The sequence below is a fragment of the Rhinopithecus bieti genome, unplaced genomic scaffold (genome assembly GCF_001698545.2).
Source record: "Rhinopithecus bieti isolate Rb0 unplaced genomic scaffold, ASM169854v2 scaffold_2205, whole genome shotgun sequence".
Classification (NCBI taxonomy): Eukaryota; Metazoa; Chordata; class Mammalia; order Primates; family Cercopithecidae; genus Rhinopithecus; species Rhinopithecus bieti.
This window is the reverse complement of record NW_016803673.1, coordinates 1,421,892-1,436,667: the sequence shown is the minus strand read 5'-3', so window position 1 is coordinate 1,436,667 and position 14,776 is coordinate 1,421,892. Positions and strand designations below refer to the sequence as shown.

Here is a 14,776-nt window from a genome sequence, read left to right as displayed (position 1 = left end):
TGGTGGGGTACATGTGTGGTTCTTGGAGGGTCCCCAGCCCTCCTCCGTCCTGGGGACTGGGCCTTGGCGTCCTCATCTGTGGGTTGGGACCCCCCAGAGTGCCTGCCTCATGGAGTGTCCGGGGGCACCCAGCAGGGCTGGGCACTGCCAGGGGCTCAGTAATGAGAGGCAGCTCTCATTTAGGTGGGCAGTGGACGGGGGGTGCAAGCAGGGACCGCCCATGTGTTGGGGGGTTGCCACGGGGTCCTTTTCCACAGAGGCCTGGGGTCTGCTGTGGGCGAGTCCTGAGGTTGCTGCAGCCTCTGCTGGCCTCGCTCAGCACGCACAGTGGCCCTCCTGCTCCGGAGCAGCGTGGCGGGTGGGGGGCACGACCCTTTCTAGCCTCGGTGTCTGTGTGTGAAGTCGGGGGTATGGCTGCGCCATCCTTGCTGCAGGGCTCTGGGGGACGTAGGGACGAACCTCGTGTGCACCCCACTGACCGCTGTGGTTGCCCCCCCAGCTCAGCTCACCCATGAACCCCGTCAGCAGTAGCGAGGACATCAAGCCCCCCCTGGGCCTCAATGGCGTCCTCAAGGTCCCCGCCCACCCCTCAGGAAACATGGCTTCCTTCACCAAGCACATCTGCGCCATCTGCGGGGACCGCTCCTCAGGTACTGCTGCTGTGGGGGCCAGTGGGACAGGGTTGTCAGGCCACTGCAGGGTCTGGAGGCCTCCCCAAGTCACCCTCCTGTGGGCTAAGCAGGACCCAAGGCCAGGGTGCAGGGAGGCAGGCCTGCGCCTGGGCCATGGCCCACTCCCAGGGCTCCACGAGGCCATTCCAGGGTTCTCACGTCTGTGGGACAGCGTGTGTTGGGTGGGGTGGGGCACAGGGCAGCCTGAGGCTTCCGGAGAGGAGGTGGCTGCTGATGGCAGGGTCAGTGTGGGGGCAGCCAGCTCTGTGCCTCCTCCCTTGGCTGGGTCTGGGCAAGGGGCCTGTGCTGTGCTACTGCCCCCCACAGCCTGAGAGGGAAGAACGGGCTGCATGGTGCAGACACAGAGCAGGTGACTTGCCAGGGGCTCTGGTGCCTGATGAGCTGGGATCTGTCCCTGCCCCACTCCCCAGTTGTCCTCGGAGGAGCAGAGAGGGCAAGGCCGGGGCCCAGTCTGAGCCCAGGCAGGGGTCTGGAGACCAGCAGGTCCCTTCCTGAGGCCTGGCCCGCCAGCTGGCAGTGGCGGCTTTGGATGCGGGGTGGGCTGCCTGCTGGCGCGGTGGCTGCTCCCCAGCCCTGCCCTGCCCTGTCCCGCAGGCAAGCACTACGGGGTGTACAGCTGCGAGGGGTGCAAGGGCTTCTTCAAGCGGACGGTGCGCAAGGACCTGACCTACACCTGCCGCGACAACAAGGACTGCCTGATTGACAAGCGGCAGCGGAACCGGTGCCAGTACTGCCGCTACCAGAAGTGCCTGGCCATGGGCATGAAGCGGGAAGGTAGGCCACGGCGTCGGGTGGGGGCGCGGGCGGGTGTTGGACAAGCAGTGGGGCCGGGGCCTGTGCATGGGCACCCAAGATGGACAGCAGGGAGTGAGTGGCCTGGACAGAAGCACGGCAAGGCCAAGGCAGGAGTGGCGGCGGGGCCCGAAGCGTGGGTGCACATGGGCCCCGGTCGGCATTTTCTGGCTGGCGTTGGCTGTCTGGTGAGGGGATGGTCAAGGAGACCTTCAGGTGGTGCTGCTTAGGTTGGAGAGGTGGAGCGGGGGCGTCTTCTGAGCTGTTGGATGCCAGGGCTGGTTCCAGGCCGGCTTCCTCCCGAGGCCAACTCTGCTGCACCCCTGCAGGGCCGCCGGATGGCCCCCAGGCTCTTGGAGCAGTTCCTCCTTTCCTTGCATTTTGTGCTGGTCCTATTAACAGATCTGTGTTGGGGGCGGTTTGCAGGGGAGGTCCCTCCCCCGATGTCACCGCAATTGTCAAGTCAGACCTGGGTCGGAGTCCTGGGCCCCACAGGCGCTGTGACTTCCCAGCCCTGGCTGGCTGTGGACCTCAGTGTCTCCATCTGGCACATCCCCTTTCCTTCTCAGGTTTGGCGATTCCTGGCCTCCGAGTGGGTCCCTGGTTTTCTCATGTGTTTGTGGGTGTGCCTCGATTCTTCCCATCGGGTCCTGTACCCTGGGCTTTGTGGGGGTGGGAGGTGCTGTCTGGGGTGAAGATGCTGGTCCCCGTCCCCCCAGCTCTGCAGGACACCCTTCCTCTGTCCTCTGCCGTGCTGCTCCCGAGACCTCATACCTGTGTGTCTGGTGTCTGTCTGCCTCCCCGCCAGCCCGTGGTGGGGTCCCCAAGCAGGATCCAAGCCACTGTCTCACCATCAGGGATGTCTTGAGTGGCCGCCCTCGTGCTGCAGTTTCATTTCATCATCTCTCTCGTGTGTGCCGTCTCAGCCTTCATGGTCCTGTTGAGAAATCAGCGCCTCTGCCGGGCCCCGCACTCCCACAGGGTATCCTCCTCGGGCCGCGAGGCTGAGTGTGGCATACGGGCTGGCATGGGGTCCTTGTGCCCACATACCAGAGCTGCCTTCCAGGGCTGGCGTGGCCGTGCCCAGTGTTGCCAGTCAGGCCTTTCTGATGGGGATGCATGTTTCACAGAGTGCTGGCGTGTGCTCAGGCCCACCCTTTGCTGTGCAGGCTGGGAAACCTAGGTCAGAGGGTTCAAGCCTTGCTCAGGGTCACATGCTGGGCTCTGGCTCCCATCCATACCTTGTTGCTTTCACCAGAGGGCAGAGGAGCGTGTGCCCAGCCTGGAGAGGTGTGTGCCCAGCCTGGAGAGGTGTGTGCCCAGCCTGGAGAGGTGTGGGCCCAGTCGGGTTCTTCTGGGTGCCTGGTGTGGGCAGGAAGGCTTGCTGTGGTGGCAGGTGCAGCTTTGTCCCTGGAAGATGGAAACTGGGACAGGGGCAGGCATGGGTAGGGTAGGCAGTGGCCAGGGCCTCTGTGCACAGGCGTGGAGACTGGCCTGTTCTGGGGTGGAGACCCAAGGCATGGCCGGAGCCAGGTGGGGAAGGCCTTGTGTGCAGCCTGAGCCTGGCAGTTTCCACGAGGATGCCATAGCACAGAGAGCTTGGTTTAGCCGAGACCACTCTCAGATGCTGGGGTCTTCAGGAATACCCCTGCGAGCTTGGTGGCGGATGAGAGCACTGTGCATGGCTGGTGCCGGGCCTGGGCGTACAGCAGTGAGCTCGCTGTCCTTTGAAAGTGATCACCAGATAACCAAGGGGACCCCAGGGTGCAGCCGGTGCAGACTTAGGGGAAGCTCAGTCACTGTGGGAGCCCAGAGGAGGCACCTGACCCTGCGTCAGGCACCCGGTGAGATGCAGGCAGGCAGGAGGGCTGTTGACGCCTGAGGAATGAAAACGTGTGGGCACAACAGGCCTGATGCAGGAAGCACTGTCCATGAAGTCTGAGGCTGCCATCACACCTGGCCCTCAGAAGTCAGGGCTGGCCTTTCTGAGCCCTGTCCCGGGCCCTCCAGGCTGCACTGACTCCTTCCTGAGGCCCTGCAGCCCGGTCATCCATGTGCCTGGGATCATCAGAGTCCAGCTGCCTGGGCCCCCCAAAGCCTGGGGATGACACCCCATCCCATCTCAGTGGAACCATGCAGTGTTGGGGCTAGGGGGACCTGGAGTCACCTGGTCAGACCCCTCCCCTGGTGCCCATTGGTGACTGGGTCCTGTTAGGAGCCCCTCCATCTGGGGGGCCACCCTGGACACCCCCTTCCTGATCCCCACGCATGGTCTCACTCACCTCTTACCTGCGAGACAGAGAAATGGGGTACAGAGAGGTGAGCCATGGGGAGGTCTAAGGGCCAGCACCAGGCGTGGCCCCCGTTTCTTGCCGGTCCTTCCTGCTCTCTGTCCTTCCTCTTGGCAGTGCACAGCCCTGGAGACCGGACTTAGGGCTGTGAGAGAAAATGCTGCTGTTAGTGGACCTCCTCCCCTTTGCCTCCAGCAGGATTCTGAGGCAGGAACTTGCTGCCGAGCGCTCTTGCCCCAAACACAGCTGCAGAACTCAGCCTCAGCGTGGAGGGCGCCTCTGCGTGGGCGGCAAGGAGGCGGTGAGGCCCCCATGCCAAACGTGCCCTGCTGCCAGTGCCTCTCCTCGTGCACAGGGGGAGTCTCTTGCCTCTCCTACCCTGGCTGTGTGGGCTGCACAGCCAGACCTGTGGAGCACCTTACTCTTGGGCAGGGATGGGGCCCCAGGTGCAGCCTCGGCCCTCGCCCTGCAGGACCCACACGAGGGACCAGTGGCTGGGAGGACATTGGGAGGGCCCCTCCTGCCCCGCCCTGCATCGGGCTCCAGGTGGGTCCTGAAATGGGGACCCTCCCTCTCTCCTCCTGGGGTAAACCCCTGCAAGGAGGGCTCCCTGGCAGCGGAGGGCAGGGCTGTTGTCTGCATGGGTGGGACATTGCAGCAGCCCTGGAGAAAGCTATGGGACCAAGTTGGCCAATGCTAGGTACCTGTGGCCCAGAGCGTGCAGGATGGGAGCTGTCGGCTCTGGGGGCTGAGCCCTTCTGAGTGTCAGGCCCCTGGCAGGCAGCTACGCTCACTGGCCTTGATGCCACATGGTCCCCTAGCCTGGTTTGTGGTCAGACTCCCAGAAACTGAGGCTGGAGCTGAGGCGTCGCATCCCAGTGCAGTGCTGCGAGGACATCGCCTCGGGTTGGTCCCAGGGCTGGCTGAAGGCAGGTTGGCCCAGGTGCCCCCATGCGGTGACTCTGCCCCTGGCAAGGGCCCATTCTGGCTCTGGGGCAGATGGGTTCCCACCCCTATGCTATAGGATGCCACAGGCTGATAGCATCTCCTGTTGGGCAATAGGGCCTGCACGCGCAGGCAGCCACCAGGAGGGACTCGTTCTGCAGCATTCCCAGGACCAGGGGTGGGCAGAGGTGGGGGGACATGCGTGGTGGGTGTTGTCCCTCTGCCAAGCTGAGCCTGGGCCTGTTTGCTGAGGCCGGGGGTGGCAGGGCTTGGGGGGCCTGGAGGCACACGTGCTGTGATGGGGAAGACAGGCCTCACGCTTGGGGGTTTCCAGTCCGATGGAAGAGACCTAGCTTCCACCCGGGGTGGTGGGGGGAGACACTGGCCTAGAGGGGGCAATGCCTGCCCCCCATTCTGCTTCCTCCTTCTTCCCCAGGAAGGCTGCTCCCCATTTCCTCCCTGCCTGCCTTTGCTTCCTGTGCCCACCCTCCGGCTCTGAAGGACTGGGTGTGGAAACAGCAGGGTCTGGCCTGTGTGCATGTGTGTGTGCACATGTGTGCGTGTGTGCAGGGATGTGACTGGCCCCACAGGTCTCTGCTGTGGGAAGGGAGCCCCGGCTGGGCCCAGGTGTGGCCCTCTTGCCTTCTGGCCTATGACACTGGGCAAGCGACCTTGCCTTGCCCAGTCCTCAGGTTCCTCATCTGTGGTGGGCTGGAGGCATCAGGAAGACCCCTGAGAGCTTGTGATGAGAGTGCTGTGCGTGGCTGGTGGCAGCGTTGGAGAACAGTAGTCATGTGTGGGTATGGGTGTGGTGTATCTATGTGGTATATGGGTGTGGCTGTGGTGTGCATGTGTTTGTGGTGTGTGTGTGGTGTGTGTGGTGTGGTATGTCTGTGTGTGTGTGTGTGTCTGTGTCTACATGGTTTGTGTGCACGTGTGTGTGCACGGTTCTCATGTTCTGATGCCTCGCTCTAGGTTGAAGCCCTGGAGGGAAGGTAAGCCACTCCCTCTAGAGACTCTAGCTTGCGGCATATGGCCTCTGGCACTGCTCTCTGGGTCTCTGTCACCTCACCCTTAGGAGGCTAGAATGGTTTGGTGGACTTCAGTCCTGCCTGTCTTGGGCCCAGCCGTGGGCTGCACAAGGGACAGAGGAAGGACTCAGCCATTGCCGCTACCCAAGGTAGAGGAGCCAGTGGGGCTGGGGATGCCCTTGGGCCCCGACATGCCTGTCTCGGAGCTGTCTGCCCTTCCCCAGACCCCCTCCCTCCTGCTCGACCCTGGGGGGCTGTGGCAGGTCAGAGATGGCCCTTGCTTCTGAGGGGCTGCTGCACCCCAAGTCCTAGGCCAGCTTGTCTCCAGAAGCCTGGGACCCCACGGATGCTGGGGAGGGGCCGCCTGGGCGGGAGTCTCAGGTCTTCCTGGGAGGACTGGGTTGCAGTGTGTGAGCCTCCTCTGCCTCGGAACAGCCTCCTCCGTGCCTCCACTCTGCCTCCTCCAGTTGCTGCGCTTGGGGCTGGAGGGTAAAGAGGCTCTGTGTTTACAGACGCCTCCCGCCCGGCCTCCGGCGCCAGCGGAACATGAGTCAAGCATGACTTCGTCTAGAAGGTGATTGTGCTGGCAAAGCATAAATCCCGGCCCCTCCTGCCCCCCAGCCTATAAATAAAGCGATCATATTTATAATGATGCTGGGCAGAGCTGCCGGGCCCTTCACAGCTTCAAAGTGCTTCACAAAACACTTGCTAATTAATTCTCGGCTGCCCTGGCGGAGGAGGCAGGTGCCAAGGAACCCAGCCCCAGGCGCCTGGGGAGGAACTGGCAGCGAGGCCCCTCGCTCAGGGCCACCCTTGTCTGGGGCTCCCCATGCCCTGGAGCTACCTCTGAGCAGGAGAAAATCCCTGGCACTGGGCCGGGCTGGCGCGTGGGGTGGGAGGCTGCGGTGACAGCTCTGAGCACCCCCGTGTGCTGGCGCTTCCTCTTGGAGCCATCCTGGGGATGAGCGTTGTCATTCTCGTCTTGCGGATGAGGGAGCCAAGGCACAGAGAGGTCAGGGGACTTGGCCGGGGCCACACGGCTGCTTGGGCTGTGGCAGGCTAGCAGGCTGTGTGGGGCTGGGGTTGTCGGATCCCAGGGCCTGCGGCTTTAGGCTGCTCACTGTCTTGAGCACTCAGCCCTGCTCCTTTGGCTCTCAGAGCCTCAGCTTTCCCTCTGGGAAGACAGCAGTGCCATCTATGTCTTGGCACTGAGACTTTAGAATTCTGCCCTTGCTGCCCATCCTTAGGGTCTCAGGGACCTGGGCCAGTGGAGGTTCCAGTCCCCCGCAGCTCAGATGGTGGCTGAGATCTGCGTGTGCGGGTGCTTCCTGCCCCGGGGGCTGCTCAGCGTGGGTGGGGCCGGCTCTATAGGCTCAGGACCCTGTACAGAGGGTTGTGTCAGTAGTGACCCTGCCCCAGGTGAGCACTGCCCTCTGGAGGGCTCATGGAAGTCCCATGTGGGGGCTGACTGGTGCCTTCTGCAGCCCCTGCCGGGCCGTTTGCCCACCAGCCCTGCTCGCCATCCTGCCCCCACCCGCCATCAGGTTTCCAGTAGGGCCTGTGCATGCCGACTGCAGGGTCCCTGGCTGGCCCCTCGGCCTGGTTGGTGCAACCTGAAGCCGGGGATGGGCCTCCTGGCCGGAGTCTCCCTGTGTGGGCGGAAGTCCCTCGCTCAAGCCAGTGGGCCATGCGGGAAACTGTTGGCACAGGGTGGCGCTGAGAGGCATCCACGTGTGGCTGTTGCAGAGCTGTGGCTGGCGTGAAGGGAACCAGGCAGGGCTGGGGACCCTGGGCCCGGGGGTGTGAAGGGAGGGGCTTGCAGAGCCCCGAGACGGCTGCTCAGTGGAAACTGTGGCTTTGGGAGAAAGTGGCAGCTGACACTATGGCAGATGGGGCAGGGAGGGCGCCAGAGGCACAGGTACATTCTCCCACTGTTTTCCAAACACATCTGGAAGCCAGAAGGTAGGAGGGTGGGACGAGACATGGTCAGTCCATGGGTGACTGGTGCCTGCGAGGACCCCAGGCTTCCAGGTTTGTGTTCTGTCCTGGAGGGACTGGGATGAGCCCCACCACAGGCCCGGAGAGGTGGCAGCTCCAGGAACCCCTCCACCAGGCCATACCTTTGGGCCCTTAGGAGGGCACCATCCTAGGCCTCAGACCAGGAGGAGAAGGGGCCTGGGTCAGGGACTACCCAGCCCAGCCCACTGGCAGGAGGACACAGGGAGGGAGGAATTGGCCCCAGGTCCGTGTCTGAGCTCGGAGGAGATACAGCGGGAGGGGCATTTCCAGGGTGAGAGTGGAGAGGCCTGGAATAGGGGCGTGGAACTGTGCTGGACAGAGGTGGCTGTAGGACCCGACGGTCCCTGTTGCTTTTCTGGCTCTGCTGTTTACTCACTGGGACAGTCATTTTCTCTGTCTCAGCCATAGTTTTCTCATCGGTACGATGGGGTAATGTGAGTGCCCACCCCGTGGGGCTGTTGGGTAGTGGATGGAACAGAAGGAGGAGGTGGTGGGGTTGGTGACCAGAGCCCCAGCGCAGGACTTTCAGGGAAGGGGACGTGTCTCGGGGGAATGGCCCATAAGCCAAGTGGATGCTTCTGTCCAATTTCCATCTGGGTCCCAGTCTGCCTCCCAGCATTTCTGGTGAGGGGTCCCCAGATAGGCTGACAGAGGGGCTGAGGTGGCTCCCTCAGTGTTCAAAGAGGACAGTCGAGGAAGGCAAATCCAGGTGGAGGGAAGCTGGGGGCGGGAGAAGCTGCATGCACCTGGGCAGCCAGGGCTCATGCCTCCGGCCCCTTCGCTGAGCGCCCACCCCCAGGGCTGATTAGAGTCAGCTGACTGGAGCACGTGCCTGATGCAGCTCCTGCTGCCTGCAAGCATCGCTCTATTTTACCTTAATGCTCGGCCTCTGGTTCCACTGGAGTGGCTGCTTCCTGGAGCGGATTGAAAGGCATCCTGGTGCCCTGCTTGGGGCATGGTCGGTGGAGCTGGGTGGGCCGCCTCTGTGTGGCCAGGGTGGGGCTGGGTGCCTGCCCTCCATTTCTGGCAGGGCCTAGTGTCATTGGGAGGGGCATGGGGTCTGCAGGTGCACGATTTCCTGCTTGCCCAGGTGTCTCTGAGCCTGTCACCTCCTGGATATTCCCCTTGTCCAGGCCCTCAGCCAGCATGGGTGCCCCCGTGCTGCCTCATGTGTGTGCTCTGCTCTGCTTCTGGGCCTTTGCAGGGACCGTGTCTCCAGCCTGAGCCATGATTCCTCTGCAGCCTCCTCCTCCAGTCACATCAACACCTTTTCCAGGAAGGCTTCCTGGTTCTCCCTGAGTCCATAGACCATTTGGGCCTTTCTCGCCCCATGTTGGGGTCCCTGCTGCACTGTCTCCTGCCAGGCCCCAGGCAGGCTCCTGGTGTGAACATTAATTGGAATTAATGAGAGTTGGCCTCTGTTCTCAGAGCACACAGCCACACGGCCAGGCATGGGGCAGAGATGGGGTCTCCATCACCCAGCGCTGGTGGGGATGCCAGTGTTGTTGGTGCGTTGGCTGGGAGCTGGCACCGCCCGGCCAGGACAGCCTTCCCTGGGAGCCACTGGCCCGGCTGAGTGTGGGGCTGACCTGCACCTCCCGGGTTGTAGCTGTGCAGGAGGAGCGGCAGCGTGGCAAGGACCGGAACGAGAATGAGGTGGAGTCGACCAGCAGCGCCAACGAGGACATGCCGGTGGAGAGGATCCTGGAGGCTGAGCTGGCCGTGGAGCCCAAGACTGAGACCTACGTGGAGGCGAACATGGGGCTGAACCCTAGCTCGGTGAGTCACCGCCTTTGCGGGGGTGGGCAGTCCCACCTGCCTCAGTTTCCCTCACTCACTCACCCTCCCGCCTGTGCAGCTGATGAGCCAGAGAGGTCCTGGGGGCTGTCCTGGGCCCTGTGGCCACCTCAGCTCAGCCTCTTACCCGAGGTGGCCCTGGAGGCCCCTCGCCCCAGCTGGGCAGCACTCTCCTCTCCTGGCCCATGCACGGGTGGCCCTCGGGGCAGGGGCCGGGGGCCAGGGGCCCTGCAGCCACATCCTCCTTCTCAGCCATCTCTGCTGGGGCCTCAGCCGCTGTGTCCCCTTGGAGTTTGGCCTCTCTGGGTGCAGAGGCTGTCCCTGCTCCCTGGTGCCCCTTGGAAAAGGTGTGGGAGGAGGCCAAGCCCTGGCAAGAGGCTCTGCAGGTTGGCTCCAGGGCTGGCTCTGCCCGCAGCCGTGTGGCCCTGGGCAGGTGCCCAGCAGTCTCGGTGGCTGCAGTTGATGCAGGAAGCAGCTCTGCAGCATCCCAGCTGGTCACCCCATGCTGACCCTCCTGCCTCCTCCCACCCCGACAGCCTCAAGGGGAGGAGAACTGGGTGGGCCACAGCCCTGCTCCCAGGCTCTTCTCCTGGGCTGGTTCCAGCTGGCCCTGGAGGTGTTGGATTCAAGACCCCCTGGCCTTGTCCTCCCCTCCTTGGACCCTCCCTGTTACTGGCTCCCTCCCTGTGGCATCTTTGCTTCTGGCTGTGGCCTTGCCAGGGAGGGTGGCACAGGTGCGTTCTGAGCCCCTCCTACCCTAAGGCCCAGGAACCTGCACTGCTCGGGACCCGTTGCTCCCTGGTGAGCTTGTCTGGCTGGGAGACCTCCCCCTTGTCCCAGGCCCCACTGAGGGGGCAGCTCCAGCTGTGCCGGGGGTTGGGCAGGTGAGCTCCTGGCCGCCCGAGTGAAGGTTCAGAACTGTGCGCTAAGCTTCCTGCTGCCGGGGACCTGGGTCCAGCTGGCCTGCAGGGCCCCTGCGTCTTCGCCACGGTCACCGTGGTGTCCAGTCTTCACCCGTGTCTCCGTGTGGGTTTGGGGCTGGGACCAGAGCCCCGTGGCCACCGAAGACCTTGTACAGGCCAACCATGAGGTCGCCTCGACCTTTGTCCCTCTGTGGGTCCGGGCACACCAGCCTGCCCTCCATTCTGGGTGTGCCCTGCAGGTCACTGTCCCCCTGCCCACCACCCCCCTGCCCCTTCATGCTTGCAGCTCCCGTGGCCTGGAGCTGGGCCCTCTGGCTCTTCCTCAGGCTTTGGTCTCAGCTGAGGTACCTCTGGCCTTCATCTGTGCCCCCGCCAGGATGGGGACTGCCCCTGTGATGTGGGCTGAGAGCACCTGCTCTTTTCTCTGTGGCCCCTGGCACTGGCTATCACAGAGTGAGGTGTGATCACAGGGTAAGGTGTGTGGTGGGTTAATTTCTGCCCCCACGAGGCTGCTGGTGACGGCTCTGCTGTTCCTCACCACCAGCTTTGGTAAGGACAGTGACCCCACCCTGCTCCTTGGCACTCACACAGGGCCTGCAGCCCCACTGCCTCTGTCTGTCTGAGGGTGGGGGTCTGCTCTTGTCTGAGGTCCCGTGGCTGGGTCAGGACCACCCTGCTTCCCTGCCCTTTCTGGGTAGGACAACCCGTTGCCCTCACGTCCCTGGCTCTGTTCAGACCTCTACTCTGGCCGGGGACTGGGGCTGCCCGGCTGGGGAGAAGGTGCATGGGACCCCGACAACAGGCACCTTCTTTCCGGAGGAACCATCCCCGTGAGTGACAGGCGCAGACCCCCCCCCAGCCCTGGCTGATCTGCACACCTGCCCTGCCCTGCGCCCGCCTCACCAGCCCTGCGGAGGGCAGGAGAGGGAGGGTGGCTGTGAGGGTTTCATGATCCAGCAGAAAATCCAAAAACAAGTTTGGCAGATGCACAAAGGGCTGCCAAGTTTTTATTTTGCGAAGGACACTATTTTGGGGGGGGAAAATCTGCCATCTGCTCTCTCCCTCGCTGCATCAAAGTTGAGGGAGTTTAGAACCACAAAGACAGGCAGGACTTGCTGGGGATGAAGAATACATCTTCCATGGGGATGGGGTCTTTCTGTGCCCGCTCACTCCCTGCTGTGCCTGAGCTCACACTGAACGCTGCTCTGTGGCCTGGCCGGGGTCCAACTTCCAGAACCGCTCACTGGGCCCCTTCCCTCAGATGGGCAAACTGAGGTCCAGAGAGGGGGCAGCCTGCCTGGTGTCACGGTCCTGGTGCCTGGTTTCTCCCCAGCGCAGGGCAGGGCCTGGGCAGGTCCTGTGGACACTTCTAGGCAGGAGTAGAGCCCATCCATCACACGCCTTCTGTTATAAGAGGCACGTTGGATCTCCAGGCGAGAATGGGAGGCTCACAGAGGTTAATCCTTTGCTGAGGCCACACAGGGAGGTGGAGCCGGGTTCCTGCACTGTTCCTCCCTACCGAGGGGAACCCCTCCAGGCCTAGCCCTGCTGGTACTGGAGCCAGAGCCTCACACCTGCCGGGAGTGTGCCCCCTTCTCTGCTCCAGCCTCCTGGCTCTGCAGCCTGCCACATTCTGCTCCCTGTCCCGGCTGTGCCCACTGCAGGCGTATGACAGATGATGACCCCTGTGCCCACTCCTGCAGAGGTCCAAGCCAGCCCAGGAGGGCTTGAGGCTCTCCTTCCTTACCCATGGCACCAGCCTGTCACCTGGGCCTGCTCTGGGCCCTGTGTTGGCTTCTGAGAGTGGCCGGCCAGTGGCTGGAAGCCCTGGATACAAGGATCCCAAGCAGACCCACCTGCTGCAGACACACTGCTTGGGGCTGGTTTTCCCCACATCCCCCCGCCCCTGCCAGGCCTGCTCGATCCTTTCTCAGGGATGCCCTGAGGCCGATGGGCAGGCAAGAAGGACGGGCCCCTTTCAGCCCCCAGTGTGACAGAAGGAGAGGCTGAGGCTGAGAAGCTGGCCTGACTGTGGCAGGCCTGGGGGGCGCTGAGCACAGAGCCAGGAGCCGTGTGAGTGCTGGGGGCTGTGGATGCTGCTCATGGAAGGTTTGCAGAGGAATGAGTGAGTCACAGACCTGTGGTCAACCCCTCTCAGCTGAGGGATCCCACCCCTCTGTGCACCCCTTCTGGCTCGGGCCCCCAAGGGCTGCCCTGGCCTCTCCTGAGGGTCCTGGTGAGTCTCTGTGCCATTCCTCGGGGGCCTTCTCACTCCACCGTCAGAGGCCTTTCCCGCCGGGCGCTGCGTTTAGGCTGCACGTCTCTGACGAGCAGGTGAATTCTGTTTGTGGAAGCTCTTCAAAGGGAGGCATTTTTCTCCTTGGCGGACGCCCTGGAGTGAGGGATCTCCGAATCCTGTTGACAGTCGTTACTCCTGCAGCGGCACCACGGAGGGGGCCGTCGTCTGAGTTCCCCTTACTCAGAATACAGAAGGTCCATGACCCAAGCCCTACCTGCCAGGAGCTGGGGAGGGCCCTCCCCGCCTGCCCTGCTTCAAGGCCACCTGGGTCCCCTCATCTGTGAGACTGAGTGGCCCTCTTCCGACTAGGACTTTCCAGAGGAGCCGTGAGTGCTGCCCTCTCTCTGTGCCTGGGGCCTGGTGTCTCAGCCGAGGCGACTGCCCTTCCGAGCTCCCACATCCATGCCTGCTGGAACGTGAGAGGCCAGCCCTGTCCCCAGGGTGGGCCACCGTGACCATCAGAGATGAAGGCGGTTGGTCCCACCCAGCTCTGGCACTGTCCCGTATCCAATTTCCCCAGCTCCCCGCGCCTGCCTCCCAGAGCTGTGGGAGAGACTCGTGTCCTGCCGTAACCTAGTGGCTGGAAACAACACACATTTTATTATCTGACTGTTCTGTGGCCAGAGAGCCAAAATCAGTCTTGGTGGGCTGACGTCAAGGTGCCTGCTGGCTGGCTCCTGCAGGCTCTGCTGGGGAGTCTGCCCCTGCCTCTGCTTCTGGGGCTGCCACATTCCTTGGCTCATGGCCTCTTCCTCCACCTTCAAAGCCAGCAGCCTCTCTCTCCCCTTGGGCCCCAGTGTCTGTGATCGCATCTCTTCCTCTGACCCTCCTGCACCCTCTCACAGGCCCCGTGCAATGACCCTGGGTCCCCCCGGTGGTGCAGGCCCACCTCCCAATTTCAGACCACACCTAATCACCTCTGCCAAGCCCCACGTGCCATGCAAGGTTGCATAGTCCCAGGTTCTGGGGATTGGGAACTGGGCATCTTTGGGGGCCGTATTCAGCACCCTGCATGGGCCCAGTGTGTGGGGCGGGGCCTGGTCTGGCTGTGTTCTGTCAGTACACTGCTTCTGGGACTGAATGTCCTGCTCTTATTCCTCCACTGTAGCCGAATGACCCCGTCACCAACATTTGCCAAGCAGCCGACAAGCAGCTCTTCACGCTGGTGGAGTGGGCCAAGCGGATCCCACACTTCTCAGAGCTGCCCCTGGACGACCAGGTCATCCTGCTGCGGGCAGGTGAGTGGTGGGGCCTGGGCGGGGATGGGGACGCCATGCAGATGGGACACTTATCGGGACACTCCTCGCTCCCGGGACACTCCCCCATCCCGGGATACTCCCCCCCTCCCGGGACACACTCCCCCCTTCTGGGACACACTCCCCGCTCCCGGGACACACTCCTGCCTCCTGGGACACTGCCCCCTGCTGGGACACTCTCCACTCACAGTATACTTTCCCACCTCTCAGGACACTCCTCCCTCCTGGGACAGTCCCCCATCCCGGGACACTCTCCCCTCCTAGGACACACTCCTACCTCCCAGGACACTCCCCCTTCCCGGGACACGCTCCCGCCTCCCGGGACACGCTCCCGCCTCCTGGGACACTCCTACCTCCCGGGACACGCCCTCCTCCTGGGACACTCCCCCCTCTTAGGACACACTCCTACCTCCCGGGACACTCCTCCCTCCCGGGACACACTCCCACCTCCCAGGACACACTCCTCCCTCCCGGGACACTCCCCCCTCCCAGGACACACTCCTCCCTCCCGGGACACCCCCTTCCCAGGACACACTCACCCCTCCCGGGACACTCCTCCCTCCCGGGACACACTCCCCCCTCCCAGGACACACTCCTCCCTCCCGGGACACACTCCCCCCTCCCGGGACACACTCCCCCCTCCCGGGACACGCTCCCCCCTCCCGGGACACACTCCCCCCTCCCGGGACACACTCCCCCCTCCCGGGACACACTCCCCCCTCCCGGGACAC

At 63.5% G+C, this 14,776-nt stretch overlaps 1 protein-coding gene across 3 annotated transcripts in view; it reads left to right on the top strand.

Moving 5' to 3' along the window:
* Nucleotides 1–14,776, top strand: part of RXRA (retinoid X receptor alpha) — a 70,344-nt gene that overhangs the window by 36,306 nt on the left and 19,262 nt on the right. For all 3 annotated transcript variants that reach the window (XM_017848857.1, XM_017848867.1, XM_017848876.1), the window contains 4 exons: nucleotides 500–650; nucleotides 1,287–1,466; nucleotides 9,380–9,549; nucleotides 13,898–14,027. In XM_017848857.1, coding sequence (XP_017704346.1) covers nucleotides 500–650; nucleotides 1,287–1,466; nucleotides 9,380–9,549; nucleotides 13,898–14,027 — 631 coding nt within the window. The remainder of the gene's footprint in view (nucleotides 1–499; nucleotides 651–1,286; nucleotides 1,467–9,379; nucleotides 9,550–13,897; nucleotides 14,028–14,776) is intronic.